We start from the raw sequence: 21,147 nt of genomic DNA, 5'->3' as shown, positions 1-21,147 counted from the left end.
TGACTGGAGGAACAATCATTCCTCACAAAAGGTGTCATAAGGTTATCTGGGTATCACCAGATCACAAAATAGAATATCAGATTTACCCTGTAGCTATTAGTAATAAATTCAGAAAATCATTGACAGATGTGAGGAACAGAAGAGGAGCTGATGTTGGTAGTGATCATCATCTAGTAGTAGCTGAGTATAAGTTGAAAATAAAGGCTGCATCGAAGGAGTTTGCAACTAGAAAAAAGAGGTTCAGAATACAAAGGTTAAACAATGAAAAGAGGAGGAAGAATTTAATCTGGATTTGAAAAATCTGTTTGAGGTCCTTTCAAATACCAAATAAGAGGAAGAGTTGAGTGTGGAAAGAAGTTGGGAAAAAGTTAAGAACACTTATATACAAATGTGTGAAAAAGTAATTAGTTATAGGAGCTATCAACAGAAAGACTGGATGTCTGAGGACACATGGAACTTAATTGAATAATGAAAAGAGGCTAAAGCTCTAGTAAGTCAAATCAGAACAAGACAGCAGAAATCAGAAGCCCAAAGGAAATATTCGTAAATTTGCAAAATGGTTAAAAGGAGTGTGAGAAGCTATAAAAGAAGATGGATTGACCAGCAGCCACAAATTGCTGAGAAGAAGGGTGATATGAAACAACTCTATAATATTACAAGGAAATTGTCAAGAGGAGGTTATAGGAAGAGTAAATCAGTGAGAGATAAGCAAGGAAATATGTTGTTATCACAAGAAGAACAATTGAGAAGATTGCATGAGTATTTTTCAGAAATTTTAAACAAAGATGATGGAAATGAGCAGGAAATGCAAGAAGTAAATGAAGGCTCAGATAGTGAATACTCAAGAATAAAGCTAGATCCCCCAACAAGGCATGAGGTTAGATCAGCATTGAAACAATTAAAGAATGGTAAACCAGCAGGTATAGATAATATTGATCCAGAAATACTAAAGTGGATGAAGAAGCCAGCATTAATTTGCTCCTACCATTATTGGGGAAAATATGGAAAGAAGAGAGAATTCCATCTGATTGGAAAGAGGTTTGATTGTGAAACTTTCCAAAAAAGGTGAACACCACAGTGTGTAAGAATTGGAGGGGAATAACACTACCGATCATACCAAGTAAAATTCTCCCTAGAATAATTCTAAACAGAGTAAAGGACTTAATTGAGCAGCGTCTTTGAAAAGACATTTTAGGAAATATGGAAAGAAGAGAGAATTCCATCTGATTGGAAAGAGGGTTTGATTGTGAAACTTTCCAAAAAAGGTGAACACCACAGTTTTATAAGAATTGGAGGGGAATAACACTACCGACCATACCAAGTAAAATTCTCTCTAGAATAATTCTAAACAGAGTAAAGGACTTAATTCAGCAGCGTCTTTGAAAAGAACAAGTTGGTTTCCGTAGATCTAATAAATATGCTAAGAATAATTCTAGAGCAGAGTAATGAATGGCAGGCTACATTGTACTTGAATTCATAGATTTCGAAAGAGCATTTGATTCAGTAAATGGAATACCTTGGTGAAATATGGAGTACCGCATGAGATTTTGAATCTCATAAAAGAAATGTATGAAGGGTACAGATACAAAGTAGTACATGAGGGAAAGCTCACAGGTTATGTGAATGTCACAAGTGGAGTTCATCGGGGATGCATTCTTTCACCAACAGTCTTTTTAGTGGTGCTCGATAATGTCATGAGAAAAATGTTGTGTAGAAGGAGAAGAGGAATACAATGGGGAATGGGGGAAAGACTGGAAGATTTAGAATTTGCAGATGATTTTTGTCTTTTCTCTTCAAGAATTAGTGATATGAAACACAAGTTAGAAGGAAGCAGAGGCTGCAGGACTCAATATAAATGTTGTTAAGACCAAGGAAATGAGAGTAAATGCTAAAATTGATGAAAGAATGTTTGTGTGCAGGGGTGCAGGGGAAAAGATTGAAGAGATTAAAATATTTACCTACTTGGGAAGTGTAGTGACAAGAGAAGGAGGTGCAGAAGAGGATGTGATAGCCAGAATAAGGAAAGCATATGGAGCCTTCATGCAGCTGTAAGCAGTGTGGAAGAATAAGAACATTTCAAGGAAGACGAAAATAAAAATCTTCAATACAAGTGTTAAATCAGTCCATCTATATGCTTGTGAAACTTGGAAGGTTACACAAACTATCACTAATCTCTTGCAGACATTTATAAAACGTTGCTTATGACGCATCATAAATGTAAGATGGCCTGAAATTATATCCAATGATGAGCTATGTATGTATGTTCAGTCCGTCAGCGATGCCGCTGGTGGGATCCTCGACAACTCTGCCATCAGCTGTCATAGATGGCCTAGGCATCACTGAAGAGGCATACTAGGGAAATGAGGAGTGAGGTAGTTTCCAGTTGCTTTCCTCACCGAGCCAGAGTTGCTATTACGTATCAGTCCACCAAGCCCACTAAAATTCATACACCAACTGACCCTATGAACAACATCTTCACACCATTTATAGCAGGGACTGGCTGCATAAGGATTGAAATTACTAGCATCGCCCATACCTCAGTCACGTTCATATTGTCAAAGCCAAGGATAAGACAGAGACAGATCTATGAAAGTAACAAAATTGCTCTAGCCTATGCCAGAAGACATAGTGCACTGTAAACACTAGGTCCTGCCAGCAAAGGCATGACGAGCTATGAAGAACAGCAAATAAAGTTCCAGTCGCAGTGGAAATCAGGAGGAGGAAATGGAAATGGATAGGTCATACTTTGAGAAAGCTAGCAGGATCCATAGAACACACAGCATTCACATGGAATCCGCAAGGGGCACGGAGGAGAGGTCGTCGTACGAAGACCAGCGATCAAAATAGAGACATTTCACGGATGCCCTATGTTCCAGTGGGAATGAGAGGAATGAACTAACTAATGTACTATGATGCAAACTTTCATTTGTGTGATTCAGTTCCAGCAATTTCAACCACAAGCCTAAAATGAATGGACTGCTTAAATGGCACCACTTTAGAAAGCCTGCAGCCTTGTAACTTAGATATTGTTGTAATTTCTATTGTTGTTTGAGTATAACTTTACTTGCTCTGCACTCTTACAAAGTTTGTGTTGAAACTCTGATTGATGTGCTAAATTATATAGTTAAGTTAATAAATTTCATTATTCGTCCATATTGAACCAAGATTACAATTTATTAAAATTTATATCCACCTTATTCAATACTTTAAAATGTTGTTAAGATAAAATTACAACATATATTTTATCAGAACTAGTTTCAACGCCTTTCTTTGCGTCATCATCAGCTGATATACATTTTAGGAAATATTGTCAAACACATAAGTTTATCTACGTCACACAAAACAAATTTTAAAAAACATATTGATGATCTAAAAACTGTGTTAAAATTATATTGTTTCAAAGTCCATATTATCTAAGACTTGCGAGTATTAAACTTTAAGTTGTTGAGGTCCGATGTAAGTTGGTTTGCTTTCTCATAAATTAACGTGGATTTAACAAGAACAACCACTGAAAACACAATCTTCTTAAAGAAACATTAGCTCAGTTTAACACTTCTATAACTGTGATATAGAACCGTATTAAAATAATTCAATAAAATATTCAAGCCAGTTATAATAGAGCAATCGTTGTGAGGTGGAAACGAGCAGTCAGTGCTTTAAGATGTTAACAATTATCTCATTCCCAGTTCAATGCGGACCTGAAATAATAGGAATCTAGTAAACTATTGCTTAACTGAAAAGGCAGGAATATGAAATTTACATCTTATAACGCAAACATTTATGTGACTCACCTCAAAAGATCGTTGTCCTTGTGAAGCACCGAGTAGCTTAGTGAGCCGTGTTGTGTTAGCAATCAAGTTTCCAAGGTTAGTTTGGGCCGAAGAGGGGAACTAGGGGAAAGAGGGAGGAGCAACTGAGGGGCAGCAACCTGTTGGAGTTCCGGAGGGCGTGATCGTAAAAGGCAAGAAGTAAAGCTATTGCGCATAATATGAAACACCGTCTTATTGTCCGGGATATGTTCATTTTAAAAAACTCCATAAGGAAATCAAAAAGAATATTTGATATTTCGGAAATTTTATTTAAATTAAGGTTTGGATTAAAATACTGATCCAGGTGTATATAACAGCCCTCCGTAACATCCAGCAAACCTCCTTTACCTAATTTCTCCAAAAGGATCTGAGCTGTCCTGTTCAATAGATGTGAATTTATGTTTTAGATCGTGTACATGCTGGCCTACCGCGGAAAATCTGTTATATTTTATTGCATTGGTATGTTCCGTGTATCCGTTGAAACTAGTTCTGATAAAATATATGTTGTAATTTTATCTTAACAACATTTTAATGTCGAAACAGACTTTCAACGTATTAGATCGTGTTACGTACGTGTAGTACGTGTTGAAGCGATGTTAAGTACAGAACAAAAATGGCCAGCCGGACACCAGTGGGATCCGAACCCACAACCTCCCGATTTCGCGTCGGTTGCTCTACCAGTTGAGCTATGGTGGCCTAGGCCATCTTTGTTCTGTTTGAAAGGATCTGAGCTACAGGTCTGGCACTGCTGCTAGCACACTATAGAGTGCGTTTAAGTCGCCCGTTATAGGGCATGTCAATGAATAATGAATTTTCACGACCGCATTGAAATCGAAACAGACTTTCAACGTATTAGGTCGTGTTACGTACATGTAGTACGTGTTGAAGAGATGTTAAGTACAGAACAAAAATGGCCAGCCGGACACCAGTGGGATCCGAACCCACAACCTCCCGATTTTGCGTCGGTTGCTCTACCAGTTGAGCTATGGTGGCCTAGGCCATCTTTGTTCTGTTTGAAAGGATCTGAGCTACAGGTCTGGCACTGCTGCTAGCACACTGTAGAGTGTGTTTAAGTCGCCCGTTGTGGGGCATGTCAATGAATAATGAATTTTCACGACCACATTGAAATCGAAACAGACTTTCAACGTATTAGGTCGTGTTACGTACATGTAGTACGCCATTTTTGTTCTGTACTTAACATCTCTTCAACACGTACTACATGTACGTAACACGACCTAATACGTTGAAAGTCTGTTTCAATTTCAATGCGGTCGTGAAAATTCATTATTCATTAACATTTTAATGTATTGAATTAGGTGGATACAAATTTTAATAAATTCTAATCTTGGTTCAATACGGATGAATAATGAAATTTATTAACTTAACTGAAGAAGCCCACGAGGCAAAGATAGTGGCCCATCGGTATTTGGGCTTAAGAATCAAGGTAGGAAAGATAGGCAAGGGTATAAAGTTTATCAAAAAATGTATGGATTTTAATTTGAGCCCGAATTTTTTAAAGAGGGTATTTAGAATGAACCAAGTGCTTTTGCATAAACATAACGTACAACAGAAATGTAAAAGATTTTATCTTAAAAATGAGTTAAAATTTCTTTATAAGAAAAAAACTTTTTTGAATCAGCAGTTATATGAGACTCACCTCAAGGCCGCTGCCTTGCTTACTAAAGTGCAATGGAACATTTTTCAAGTTTCGGTTCAGAATAAATTAGATTACCTTCTTCCTGCTAAATAGAAAGTATTGGAAAAAAAACTAGAAAGGCTAAAGAAAGAATCGTTTTCAAAGAAACCAGTCATAGAAGCTAAACAGTATCCTAATAAAGATTTAATCAGAAGTTTTCATACACCGGTTATTAACCTTTCCAAGACCATGAGAGAGAAATCCAAATTCTTTCTAAAGGCCCAAAACATAACTGGCCTAATTTCAACCTAGCTAAAAAGACCACAAAACTTGTGGTGGAATCGGAGGTTGCGATTGGTAAACTTCCGCATGAGGTACAGGAGGAGGTTAGATTAGATTTAAAAAGAAAGTTGCACAATAGTCTAGTTACTAGTAATAAAGATAATGCCGCTTACAGTTCTAAGGACACCAGTATTTATAAAAAGTGTATTATAGAACTTAAAAAGAAGGTTAAAGATCAGGAGCTCATTATCACCTAAGCAGATAAGGGGAATGTGACGATTATTATGCATAAAAATGATTATATTCATAAGACTAAACAATTTTTCGATAATGAAAACTTTTTATTGATCAAAAAAGACCCAGCGCGAGCTTTACAACGCCAATTAAAGCAAACATTAAAGAATACTTCATTCCTCTTTACCGAACAGGAGAAGCAAAAACTAGTAAATATGAACCCGGGCCTTCCAACAGCAAGAGCACTCCCCAAGATTCACAAGACCGGGGTTCCCATTCGACCCATAATAAACTACAGACCTTGTCCTCTATATAAATTAGCTAAGTTCATCCAGAAATTCCTAAAACAACACTATAAATTTATGTCAAACAAATCCATTAAGAACTCTATAGAACTGATTAATAAATTAAGCAATTTCAAATTACAAGATCATCATACCTTACATTCATTTGATATTGTCAACATGTTTCCGAGTATTAGTACTAATAAGTTGCTTCCTATTGTTTTTAAGAATCTAAGATCCTACAGTCAGCTAAGTGAACTTGAAATACAAGATTTCATGAAATTGGTTAAGTTACTTGTAAACAATAACTACTTCGTCTTTGACAAGGTCATTTATAAACAGGATGGATTGGCAATGGGATCTCCGGCCTCGGGAATCTTGGCGGAGATTTATCTGGATTCTTTGGAAATATACATGATGGAGAACGACAAAGTTTTTGACAATACAGTATTCTGTTTTGGTCTAGATTTGTGGACGATACAATAATAATTTTGGACGAACGTGTTAGAGACGCAAAGGCTACTCTAGAGGTACTTAATAACATTGACCCACAGATTAAGTTTACGTGGAGTCAGAAAGTAATAAATCAATTAATTTTCTTGACCTAAAAATTAACAGATCAGGTTCTTCTTTTGCATATAGTATTTTTAGAAAGCCTACACAAACGGCAGTCACTATTAGACAGGACTCAGAACACCCACAGAGTCAAAAAAGCTCTACATACAATAGTTTAGTAGAACGGGCTTTTAAGATCCCTATGACAAAAGCCAATTTGAATAAAGAACTCAATATAATACATTCAATAGCTAAGGTTAATGGTTTTAGTGACTGCTATATTGAACGTATTATTAACAGGTTCAGATACTGCTTACAAACCACTTTGGTCAAGGACAAACCCAATCATAAGGCATTCGCAACTTTTACTTATAATAAAGATATATATAGGTTTACTAATGTTTTCAAGAAACATAATGTGAAAGTTTCATTTTGTACTGATAATAATAATACAGTTGTATTGCACAATTCAACTTCAGTCAATAGATCGAACCCATATACCAAATCGGGAGTATATAGATTTAAATGTAACGACTGTGGGTGTACATATCTAGGTCAAACAGGACAAAGTTTTAAAATTAAATACATGGAACATACCAATGCAATAAAATATAACAGATTTTCTGCGGTAGGCCAGCATGTACATGATCTAAAACATAAATTCACATCTGTTGAACAGGACATTGAGATTTTGGAGAACTTAGGTAAAGGAGGTTTGCTGGATGTTACGGAGGGCTGTTATATACACCTGGATCAGTATTTTAATCCAAACCTTAATTTAAATGAAATTTCCGAAAATCAAATATTCTTTTTGATTTCCTTATTGAGTTTTTTAAAATGAACATATCCCGGACAATAAGACGGTGTTTCATATTATGCGCAATAGCTTTACTTCTTGCCTTTTACGATCACGCCCTCTGGAGCTCCAACAGGTTGCCGCCCCTCAGTTGCTCCTCCCTCTTTCCCCTAGTTCCCCTCTTCGACCCAAACCAACCTTGGACACTTGATTGCTAATACAACACGGCTCGCTAAGCTACTCGGTGCTTTGCAAGGACAACGATCTTTTGAGGTGAGTCACATAAATGTTTGCGTTATAAGATGTAAATTTCATATTCCTGCCTTTTCAGTTAAGCAATAGTTTACTAGATTCCTATTATTTCAGATCCGCATTGAACTGGGAATGAGATAATTGTTAACATCTTAAAGCACTGACTGCTCGTTTCCACCTCACTACGATTGCTCTATTATAACTGGCTTGAATATTTTATTGAATTATTTTATTATGGTTCTATATCACAGTTATAGAAGTGTTAAACTGAGCTAATGTTTCTTTAAGATTGTGTTTCCAGTGGTTGTTCTTGTTAAACCCACGTTAATTTATGAGAAAGCAAACCAACTTACATCGGACCTCAACAACTTAAAGTTTAATACTCGCAAGTCTTAGATAATATGGACTTTGAAACAATATAATTTTAACACGGTTTTTAGATCATCAATATGTTTTTTAAAATTTGTTTTGTGTGATGTAGATAAACTTATGTGTTTGACAATATTTCCTAAAATATATATCAGCTGATGATGACGCAAAGAAAGGCATTGAAACTAGTTCTCATATTTTATCTTAACAACATTTTAATGTATTGAATAAGGTGGATACAAATTTTAATAAATTGTAAATTATATAGCACATTCTCTACATTGAATATAAAATTAGTTTCATGTTGTGTGAACCTGGAGAACATGGGAAAATAAATGGTTAAATGAGATATGCTCATCTTGTGCTGACCATTAATGTAAAAAAAAGTTAATTATGATGAAATCCCCATTTTTGAAGATTGCCAACTTTGTTTCAAACTTCTGTAACAGTGCTGAGTGAGTTACTATGTTTTTCCATCCTCACCGTGAATTGATGACCACGAGTAGTTGCAGCCAGTATCCAGTATTCGGGAGATAGTGGGTTTGAACCCCACTGTCGGCAGCCCTGAAGATGGTTTTCCGTGGTTTCCCATTTTCACACGAAGCAAATGCTGGGGCTGTACCTCAATTAAGGCCACGGCCACTTCCCTCCCACTCCTAGCCCTTTCCTGTCCCATCGTCATCAATGAACTATCTGTGTCGGTGCGACATAAAGCAACTTGCAAAAAAAAATTTAAAAAAAATGAGTAGTTGCTCGATTAGTTTTGTAGATACAGTTGCTTAACTCATATTCTCAAAACACCTCACTAATAACATATGCTTTTGTTTTTGTTTCATTCTAGCTCCTGTGGAGCTTTCCAGAATAGATGACCAGACTTTACACCTTAAGCAGATCTGCACGAAAACCTAGGCATGTACAATATTGGTGAGTATGATACTTCAAAACTATCCATGTGTTTGAGACTTCATTGATTCCTGGATCAACTCTCTTTGAGGATCAGTGCTATTCTTTAGTACTAGCATTTTACTTTTGTTGAGTAAAGCAGAAGAAGCTTCAATGTTTTAGAATATAAAATCAGTTTAGGCATTGTAGTGTGTGATCAGGAATCAAGTATAAGCACATTCTCTACTTTAAATGTTGCCATATGTAACATGCTATGCCAATCATCCATTCTTGTATACACAGATGAAGTATTTTACCATATTTACAACATAATATATAGGCTATCATAGATGTTCAATATTCTCACAAACCCTGTGCTTGGGGGCACAGACGAAGAACAAAACCATGGTACCCCCTGCCTTTTGTAATAGGCGTCTGAACGGGGTGACAGCGCGGAAATTGATTGTGGCTTTGGAACCATGAATTGTACCTCCTTTAGATGGAAGGGTCTGAATACATCCACAGGTGATTCCTGCCTGTCATAGAAGGTGACTAAAAAAGTTATGTGGCCATCGGTCTCCCCCCCCTTCCTTTTCTTTTCTTTGAGGGTTCATTGTAGACAGATAAAAATTTGATGTGCATGGTGCTTGGGGAAGGGCCTCTTACATGTGCAACTATGCTTGAAAGCCCAGACGGTATCTGCAACCCATTGGATGGGAACGCCATGTACCCGGCAGTAATATCTGCCTGACAACGCAGGTCCCTGCACAGCCGAATGCCAGAGCATATTACTATCAATTTATTTTTTATTTATTTATTCTTATCAGTGCTCTGTATATGCTACAGGGTAGATGCTCTTGTGGGTAGTTTGGAGGAAGGGAGTCATGTGCTCAGTTAGCTATCTACTGCATTTCTTAGGCCCTCTATGTTCCATGTCAAGCATGTAATTGTAGTTAACTGCTATTCTCTATCTGTAATTCTGCACTCATTTGGGTTTTCCATTACTTGTTGCAAAAACTGCTCCTGCTTGCTTAGATAGATGAAAATTCTACCGTCACACTAAGACGCACTTCGGCTAGAATTGATGTTTGTTGACTTCTTCATAGCGGTTGAAAGGTAGACCAACCTTAAAAGCCTTAAAAATGAATGCCCTTTTAGTTTCCAACTGCTCACAGTAGATACTGTTATCAAATTGGTTTTCCCTTAGGAATGAAGCTACAGTGTCCTTTCCTGTTGATTGATGTATAACTTACCCACGTAAAACCATGCAGTACATGCTCCCGCTTTCAATATACATGTTTTAGTTGGGTGTGCCCCTTGTATACCATTGCTTCTTTAAGATTTTGACCCTCTCTCTACTTTTGTCCATGATCCTGGGTCACACTCTGTCTGTTCGGTGCCGTTGCAAGCACCTGGCTGTTGTTTCGTGTCTTCAAGCTGTATAGTTTTAAAGGGTAAAGGCTCATCCCTGATAATTATGCGTCCTTTTCTGTCTCTATTCTTATGTTCTTGTTTTTTTTTTTTTTTTTAACAGCATCCTTGTTCTTCCCTGCTATTGCTGATGGACTGTCAGTCTTGTTCCTCCAGGCTTACTTCTGTCCTCTCGTCTCTTTGTGAGTTTTTCATAACTCTAACTCTGTCATCTGCCTTCAAAGTTGAAACTTCTGCTTCATGCGTCTTTCGTCTAATTTGAGTACCCGATGCAATAACAGCAGTCATCTCTTTTATGGATGATAATTTTCCCATTATGTGTCTGGCTCCATGGCTAAATGGTCAGCGCGCTGGCCTTTGGTCACAGGGGTACCAGGTTCGATTCCCGGCAGGGTCGGGAATTTTAACCATCATTGGTTAATTTCATTGGTACGGGGGCTCATCATGATGCGCAGGTCGCCTATGGGAGTCAAATCAAAAGACCTGCACCTGGTGAGTCAAACATGTCCTCGGACACTCCCGGCACTAAAAGCCATACGCCACTTCATTTCATTGCCCATTATGTTCTCCTGCTTCCTTATGGCATCTTCATTTACTGTCGCTAAAGAAGGCTTAATGTCCACAAAGTATTTCCTTCTTTCATCTGCCCATCCACACTGCCATTCTGTAAATAACTGTTTCCAGGTAATGCAAAACCATGACAGATTTTTCTTTGCACAGCCAAGAGCATTCATTTCTCCCACTGTGATACCAGCACACTCATTGTGATACCAGTTAGAACAAGGACCATCACATCCTACTCCATTACTTACAATTTCCATGTAACAGGAAGGGCAGTTACATGTTCTCTGTGAGTCTTGTGTTCCACTGTTATTACTTGTTTCTCTGTAGAGGTGACATGTAACTCCTCTTTTGTAACGTCTATGGATTTTATACTTCTAACCGTAAAAACGATTTCTAATGTTTTATTTACGATAAATGCCAAACCACTTAAGAACTCCTAATTGCTTCTAATATTTTATCTGTATACAAATTATCAGTGTATAAACTCTTCTAGTTCACTATACGATAAGACAATAACTACGGTACTGCATAAATGTACAATACCGAATACCAGTGTCACTATGTAACAAGCGGACTACATATTGAAGTTCCTTGGATAATCCTTGTTATTTTTCATAACAAGGAATTTATAATGTAAACACAACCTCAGTAATATCCATATTCTCCTGTAGAATAGCTCTTTCCTCTTTATACAGGGTTATTCACCTAAGATGTTAGACGGAAATAACATCTAAACCATTAAAGATACCGGTATTCTGTTTTCATAAATGATACCCAAGGGCTTGTAAAATAATGTGCTACTTTAACTTATTCTCATAGGTTTATTAATAACTGAGATATTGCTACTAACTCCATAATTTTAAATGGAAAGGCACGAATGCATACAGCTGGCCTAAACGTTCAACTGCGTACAAGTTCAAATATGTATTTTCAAAATTGGACAGTTACTTTTTGAGATATCAATAATAAAAACTGCATTTGGGCTTTTGCGTGCCACATCGGACAGCGTGCAGTCGGCCAAGGACATATTGGCACACAAGCTGTTTCCTGGCATTGATTCCAACCACAGATCGGATACCAGGTATGTACTGTAAACTATCGTACACATAATGTGATGTACCGGTACTGTAACATACCCTGGGTGTGCAACGTTATTGTATGACTGGCGGACACACAACGGACAAGGAAGATTAAAGTTTTATTTGTTTTGTTTTGAAATCCATGTGTAACAGGTTGCGCTTAGTTTGGCGTGTAACAGGTTGCGCTTAGTTTGGCGTCTTTCCCCACAGATGGGAATGGGAAGGATTTGGAAAGGACGTCGACCGTGGCCTATCTCAAAGGTACCAATCCGGCATTTGCCTGGTGTTGAACATGGGACACCATAAACATTACTTTCAGGTTGTTGATGGTCAGCATTTCGACACATAATTAAATAGAAACATTGTGTATGCAGATCACTGAGACGCACATTTTCAAACATCACCTACCTCATATCTTCATTGTTGTGATAATTCAGCCTCCAGTCAACTAACGATTGGTCACGAGTGGCTTTGCCGCATAAAGTACTGAACTCGTTGCCAACACGGTCTCTAAATGTAAAATGTCAGCATCATAACAATTACATTGACGAGGCGTTATGTTCCCGTGCCCACGCCTTAAGATCATTTCCAATGAAGGTTTTTTCTTTCTTTTTACTAGTGGCTTTACGTCGCACCGACACAGATAGGTCTTGTGGCGACGATGGGATAGGAAAGGCCTAGGAGTTGGAAGGAAGCGGCTGTGGTGTGAAAATGGGAAACCACGGAAAACAATCTTCAGGGCTGCCGACAGTGGGATTCGAACCCACTATCTCCCGGATGGAAGCTCATAGCTGCGCGCCTCTAACCGTATGGCCAACTCGCCCGGTCCAATGAAGTCTACCTTGGATATTATTTATTTGCTTTTCTAGAAGGAGCTCTTCAAGTTTCCTGTGATATATTTATTTCTTAATTCATACAGTTGTATGTACTGTACTTTCAAAACAGCGACAATTGTACCTTTGTTATGTTCCTTTGAAGTCAAAGTAATCATATTATTCTTTTTAAAAACATCAACCCTCCCTGTCCTGTTATGAGTTCGCCTGTCATACACACTTTTGCAAACCCATCACATGTGAACGATATGCTTACATGCCTAGTATCCATTCTGTGGCTGGAATCACACCCAGGAAACTGCTTGCTTGTCAATATGTCCTTGCCCGACTACACGCTGTCTGCTGCAGCATGCAAAACCGTGCATGCTGTTCTTATTGATATCTCAAAAAGTAACTGTCCGATTTTGAAAATACTTATATAGGGTATTTGAACTTGTGTTCTGTTGAACTTTCAGGCCAGCCATATGAATTGTGTCATTCCATTTAAATATATGGAGTTAGTATCAATATCTAGGTTATTAATCACCCCTTGAGAATACGTAGCACATTATTTTACAAGCCCCTAGGTATCATTTACGAATATGGAAACAGAATACCGATATCTTTAATGGTTTAGACGTTATTTCCATGTAACATCTTAGGTGAATAACTTTATATATGACTGTTGCTATTCCAGACCCTTCACAAAAGTTCATAATATTATCTACCATTAATAAGCGTCACTTGGTTCAGGGATTTTAACATTAAATTGGAGCAACATTTAACACGAAAAGTATAGACTGCTAATCTGATGGCCACCTTTGAATCTACTTATTGGTAAATTATTCCAATCCCTAACTGCTCTTCCTATAAAGAATTAATTACCGCAGTTTGTCTTCTTGAATTCCAATTTTATCTTCATATTGTGATATTTCCAACCTTTAAATTCACCGCTGAAACTTATTCATCTACTAATGTCATTCCATTCCATCTCTCCGCTGACACCTCGGAACATACCACTTATAATACCAGTATAGTTGGTCCGTTATTGGACATTATACATTTTCCAGCTAACTCATTCCTGGTTGCCAGCGTTTGCCCCAGTGTGCTAAGTTAATGGTTTAGACATTAGTGTGCTAAGTTAGCACACTGGGGCAAAGCGCTGGCAACCAGGAATGAGTTAGCTGAAAAAATTTATGATATCCAATAATGGACCAACTATATTGGTATTATATTCATTCAGGGCATATATTTCAGATTTCCTATGGGAATCAACATCTATATCAACATACCACTTAGCCGAGCAGCTCATCACCTTTCTTCCAAGTCTTCCCAGCCCAAACTTGCAACATTTTCATAACGCTACTCTTTTGTCGGAAATCACCCAGAACAAATTGAGCTGCCCTTCTATGGATATTTTCCAGTTCTCGAATAATCAAGTAATCCTGGTAATAGTCTCATTAACTGGAACCATACTCTACTTGGGGGTCTTACCAGAGACTTATATGCTCCCTCCTTTACAACCTTACTACAATCCTTAAATATCCTCATAACCATGTGAAGAGATCTGTAACCTTTATTTGCAATCCCATTAATGTGATTACCCCAGTGAAGATTTTTCATTATATTAACACCTAGGATCTTCCACCTGAGTAATTAAAATGGTGAAGACTTTTCATATTAGTGAAACTTACAACCTGACCTTTAACCGTGTTTATCATCATGCCATTGCCTACTGTCCATCTTACAACATTGTTGAGGTCTTTTTGCAGTTACTCACAATCTTGTAACTTATTTATTACTCTATACAGTATAACATCATTTGCAAAAAGCCTTATCTCTGATTCCAGTTCTTTTCTCTTATCATTTATATATAAGAAAACATAAAGTCCTGATAATACCGCCTTGAGGAATTCGCCTCTTACTGATCACACTCTAGTTCTATGAGCTCTGTTTTGCAGAAATATAACCACCCACTCAATCACTCTTTCGTCTAGTCCAATTGCACTCATTTTTGTCAGTAGTTTCCCATGATCTACCCCAAAGGTGCTCATGCTGGGCATTTTGTCACAGGGACACACAGCTCTGTAAGCGGGCAGGCAGGCAATGAGTGTATGCTATTCAGCCACAGTGACATAGTGGTTACGTCACAGGCCTTGAAGGTTGAGTGACGTTCTCCCAGTCATGCTCAATCTCTGCGGCAATACCCAAGTTTAAAAATGAAGGAAGAAGTTAATTAAAGAAAGAGGGCAGAAATCCACTTTATTTTCAAATTACCGAGCTCGATAGCTGCAGTCGTTTAAGTGCGGCCAGTATCCAGTATTCGGGAGATAGTAGGTTCGAACCCCACTGTCGGCAGCCCTGAAAATGGTTTTCCCTGGTTTCCCATTTTCACAGCAGGCAAATGCTGGGACTGTACCTCAATTAAGGCCACGGCCACTTCCTTCCCACTCCTAGCCCTTTCCTGTCCCATCGTTGCCGTAAGACCTATCTGTGTCGGTGCGACGTAAAAAAAATCTAGCAAAAAAATTTTAAAATTACGTTCTACGAAATGAGTTAGGGGATTTATGTTCATTGTTGTTTACGTATTTTGACCGGATACAATAAAGACATAGAGATTAGCAGGAGGGTACAGCAGAGTAATGCATTCCACCAAAGAGTAAGAAAACTTGTTTGGAGCAAAGAAGTACCAAGGAAAAGTAAAGAGACAGTGTACAAAATGTACTATGTACCCTTATGCAGCTGAAGCTTGGATTTTGACTAGCAGGCAAGAGAGAATTCAAGCCAGTGAGATGAAATTCCTAAGAAGTATGATAGGAAAGACAAGGAAAGACAGAGTGAGAAATGAAGATATTAGGAAGGAAGTTGGGATAGGAAAGCTAAATGAGAGAGTCGAAAAGAATAAACTAAGGTGGTTTGGACATGTAAAGGGAATGGAGGACAATAGAATTCCAAGACAGATGCTGGAGGCAAAGTAAGAGGGCAAGAGAGCAAGAAGAAGACTGATAACAAGGTGGATTGAATCAGTGAGGAGCGGTATAAGAAGACAAAATTTAGACTGGGACAAGATTGTGGAAGAGGAATATGGAAGGAAAGAGGAAGATGGAGAAGTGCCATAAATACCCCGACCCGGCAGGAGCTGGATAAGGGGAAATGATGATGATGATGATGATGATGATGATGATGATGACAATAAAGAGTAGGTCTACAACCTCAAATATATTTGTACTAAACATAATGAATTGCATTTTTCATTATTCTGTTTTTAGAAACATTTCTGATATAGTACAGAGTTAAGGTGGATAAGCTGTGGCTTCTGGTTGCTTGGGCTTAAATTATCTGATAAACTCACCAACAATACATTTTATTAATAAATCAAGCAGATAAATTGTTCCACCTAATTTTTTATTTTGTCTTTGGCAAATTTAATTTACAAATAGTACGTGTTTCATTTAGACTGACTAAACATCATCAGCTACACTTTTGGTTTTGATAGAAATTCATAAAAGTACAGAGACATATTATTTCATGTGAATCTTAAAACAATCTCTAACATATTAAAGAATTTTTTAGTTTAAATCTTTAAAAAGTAAAGCTCTTTTCAGGCACATCCCCATTGGAGGTAAGCTGCATGTACTATTTCAACCACATACCAGCCTTACTGTCATTCTTAAATTTCTGGCAGTACCGGGAATCGAATCCGGGCCCCTGAGGACAGCAGCTAATAACACTAACCGTTACGCTACAGAGGCAGACAGGTAAACTCGTGTCCTCATCCCGAGGGGGTGCAGCTCTTTTTAGGCACACCCCCAATGGAGGTGAGCTGCATGTACCATTCCAATTACATACCAGCCCTCCTGCCATTCTTAAATTTCTGGCAGTACCGGGAATCGAACCTGGGCCCCCGAGGATGGCAGCTAATAACACTAACAGTTACACTATGGAGGCGGACGGTTAAACCTTCGAAAACGTGGGGGAAGTTAAGAACTTAGCTATGTCTATTTTGGTTCAAACTTTCAACTAGTGAACATTTCTAAAAACATGTTATAATTGATGACTAGAAAATGTCTGTGTTCTTTTTATGTTCCCATAACATGGAACATAGAAATGTGAACTGTCTTCTTATAGCACAGTGTTTGAAGTGGAACTTCCCAGTTGTGTCTTTTATGTTGATGATGATGATGATGATGATTGTTGTTTAAAGGGGCGTAACATCTAAGGTCATTGGCCCCTGTCTTGAATGTTGAGGCTAATTATATTTGTGGTGGAATTTAATGGGTTTTTTGTTGTTGTTGTTGCTAGTTGCTTTACGTCGCACTGACACAGATAAGTCTTATGGCGACGATGGGACAGGAACGGGCTAGGAGTGGGAAGGAAGCGGCCATGGCCTTAATTAAGGTACAGCCCCAGCATTTGCCTGCTGTGAAAATGGGAAACCACGGAAAACCATTTTCAGGGCTGCCGACAGTGGGGTTCGAACCTACTATCTCAAGAATACTGGATACTGGCCGCACTTAAGTGACTGCAGCTATCGAGCTCGGTGAATTTAATGTTACTCCGAGATTAGTAAATTTGCACAACACCTGTTTGTACATTGAATGGTTAGTTGGTTTGTGACATGAACCCGAATATAGGAGCGTTGTTCCACATTCTTACTAATACACCGGTATTATACCAGGTTAAAAAATTGAGGCTACGGGTGCAGGGCCACTCCCAAGGTAGGAAGAACGTCTCTGTACTTTTATGAATTTCTACCTAAACCGAAAGTGTAGCTGATGATGTTTAGTCAATCTAAACGAAACATGTACTCCTTGTAAATTAAATTTGCCAAAGGCAAAATAAAAAGTATCGGTTGATTTAGTGATCAATTATCGATACGGACCATGAAGTGGATTGTTTGCAATCCACTTTATTGGATTTACTGGATATCTATTTGGTAGATGCATTTACACTGTTGTACTTTAATCTTGGATAATAAACATCTGTGTCCTCACTCGTGATGAAACTTCCTTGCCATTTAGAGGCATAAGATTTCTGATTAGTTTTAAATAATATTTTCAGAAATTCAGTGAACAGGGAAAGTCACACAGCACTACAACACTGTGCAAAATCAAGCATTAAACTTGTTGAATTATGTAAGTATATTACCTTTTGCTGAATGAATAACAGGAATTTTGCCTTTTAAAAATAATGGAAATAGGGTCATTCCCAGCTAAGAAATTGTAGCTTGTATGCTTGAACTCTGCATCTTTGTAAATTGTAACAAAAAAATGATAACTTGTCAATTTTCTTGAATGTATAAATGTAAGAAAATAAAACTGAATGTTTATATCGAATAAAGTATAAATAAAACTGGATTATCTTGCAAAGGTCAGTTTTCTTATGATTATAGCATTTAAAAAAAATTACTGTAGGCCTACTGTACCCCAATCAGCATTTTGCTGAGTATTGGAGGAGAGCTTCATAATTGAACGTTAGTGTTCCACTTCCCTGCTAAGTCCATTCGCTGTCTCGCTTCACTGATATGTATGCTTGCTACGTAAACTGCCCGCACTTATGTGAGGCCAGTCTCAATGGGCGCTCAGCTGAGCACCTCTGATCTACTCTAGATAGGTCGTAGATAGGTCGGGATACAGTCCATTTGACCTCCTGAATTTAGATATCTGCTGTATCTTGCTGGAATCCAACAAGTTGAGCTTCAGTGGAATAACCTTTTCCAAATTCAAACTGCCTTCTATCGAATCAGTTATTAATTTTGCAAACCTGTCTGATATAACCAGGAATGCTCTGCCAAAGCTTACATGCAACACATATTGAACTGACTGGTCTTATTTTTTTTGGCTTTATGTTATCACCTTTTCCTTTATTCACATGGGCTACTATAGCAACTCTCCATTCATTTGGTATACCTCCATGAAAACAGTTATCAGATAAGTATTTCAGATTATATCCCAACCCATCTTTAGTATATCCCCAGATATTTTATCAATTCCAACTGCTTTTCTAGTTTTCAAATTTTGTATCTTATTGTAAGTATCTTTGTTGTCATAGGTAAATTGCAATACTTCTTTAGTATTGGTCACCTCCTCTATGCCCGACTCGTTGGCTGAATGGTCAGCGTACTGGCCTTCGGTTCAAAGGGTCCCGGGTTCGATTCCCGGCAGGGTCGGGGATTTTAACCTTAATTGGTTAATTCCAATGGCTCGGGGGCTGGGTATTTCTGCTGTCCCCAACATCCCTGCAACTCACACACCACACATAACACTATCCTCCACCACAATAACACGCAGTTACCTACACATGGCAGATGCCGCCCACCCTCATTGGAGGGTCTGCCTTACAAGGGCTGCACCCGGCTAGAAATAGCCATACGAAATTATTACCTCCTCAATCTGGATATTATCCTTGTAATCAACTGCTGACTGAATACTTCTGCCTTCTATAGAACCTCACATACACACTGCCCTTGTTCATTAATGATTCCTGAAATGTCTTTCTTGGATCCTGTTTCTGCCTTAAAGTACCTGTACATACACTTTCATTTTTCACTCAAATTTGTATGACTGCCAATTATGATTGCCATCATGTTATCCTTAGCTGACTTCTTTGCTAGATTAAATTTCCTGGTTACTTCAATTTCTCCTTACTTCCACAACCATTTTTAACTCTATTTCTTTCCAACCTGCACCTCCTTCTTAGTCTCTTTATTTCTCTGTTATAATATAGCAGGTCTTTACCATTCCTTACCACCTTTATAGGTACATACCTATTTTCACATTCCTCAACAATTGCTTTAAACACATCCTACAGTCTGTTTGCATTTTTATTTACTGCTTTCCACTGATCATAATTACTTTTTTTAAACTCCCTCGTGTCTGTTTTATCAGCCATATGGCACTGCCTAATAGCCTTTATGACCTTCCTTTCTATCACATTTATTTTTAACTACAAAAACAGCTTTGTGTTCACTAATACCATCTATTACTTCAGTTTCTCTGCACCACCACGTCCAGGATGTTGTTCCCTTGTTGGGTCCATCATTGATTTCTGATTCAGCTGTCCTTCCCAGATTAACTTATTTGCCAGTTGTTGGTCCTGTCATTCGCATTACCTTCCCAATTGACATTTGGTAAATTGAGATCACCCGCTACAATCGCGTTCCTTTCCATATCGATTCCCACATTGCCAATTATCTTATCAAATAATACCGAATCAGCTTTTCCAGATCTCCCTGTGGTCGCCAACCCACGGTGGTGGTGGTGGTGATTATTGTTTTAAGAGAAAGTACAACTAGGCAACCATCCTCTATATAACACTAATCAGAGAGAAAAATGGAAGGGATCCGACACTTCGAAAAATGAAGGTATCAGCCAAAGAAAGACAAGGGCCACGAAGGGCGTGAAAATGAAAGACTCCCTAGCCCTTGCAAACCTAATAGCGTCGGGGTCGGAAAAGAACAAGAGTTGACCAAGAGAGGTCGGATAGGATAGGTGAAAGTGAGGAGCCCGGCACAAGTAAGTGGAAGCAATGCCAGGACTCAGCTAAGGGCCCCGTGGTCGCCAACCCACGCTCTAAAGTTCAGAGCCCCTGAGGCCCCTATTAGTCGCCTCTTACGACAGGCAGGGGATTCCGTGGGTGTTATTCTATTGCCCCCACCTACAGGGGGAATATCATTGCTTTCTGGTCCACCCCAATTCCCTGAATGTACCTCCCTATGACCCTCTTTCTGATGTGAATCGTTGCCGTACTTCTCACATTGCACCTACAAAAGCATTACTTTAAATTAAATTATTTAATATTAGCTATGTACGAGGAACCAAAATAAAAGAACTTGCTTATAAATATTACAATCTCCATCTGTAAATATGCTCAAGCAGGCAGTAACAGAAAAAGAAGATCATTAACGAGTTTTGTTGATTTTTGAAAATGCCACAAAATTTAATTTTTATATGTTATTATTTCAAGAGTGGAAAGGAAATTGCCCTCAGACTGAAATTTAGCAAAGACTGTTAGAAAATTTTAGGCGTGTACCCATTTCTTGTCATCACAATGGCAATCAGGTTCCTGGGATATTTCTAGCCCTCCTATTTGTATAGAGTTATATTGTCTGTTCTGTGTGGTATTTCCTTTATATGAATAAGAACCCGACTTCTTTAACAGGG

General features: G+C 38.2%; 1 protein-coding gene and 1 non-coding gene across 2 annotated transcripts in view; one reads left to right on the top strand and one right to left on the bottom strand.

The window, feature by feature from the left end:
- LOC136875925 (protein sneaky) overlaps window positions 1-21,147 on the top strand; it is a 209,621-nt gene that overhangs the window by 18,752 nt on the left and 169,722 nt on the right. Inside the window, exon 2 of the mRNA XM_068228258.1 lies at window positions 9,059-9,141. Coding sequence (XP_068084359.1) covers window positions 9,129-9,141 — 13 coding nt within the window. The 5' untranslated portion in view covers window positions 9,059-9,128. The remainder of the gene's footprint in view (window positions 1-9,058; window positions 9,142-21,147) is intronic.
- On the bottom strand, window positions 4,726-4,802 carry TRNAL-CAA (transfer RNA leucine (anticodon CAA)). The gene has a single exon. It is a non-coding gene; the product is annotated as a tRNA-Leu (tRNA).

Source organism: Anabrus simplex, chromosome 6, assembly GCF_040414725.1.
Source record: "Anabrus simplex isolate iqAnaSimp1 chromosome 6, ASM4041472v1, whole genome shotgun sequence".
Lineage (NCBI taxonomy): Eukaryota > Metazoa > Arthropoda > Insecta > Orthoptera > Tettigoniidae > Anabrus > Anabrus simplex.
Note: the sequence above shows the minus strand (reverse complement) of the source record. Positions and strands in the feature narration are given on the sequence as shown.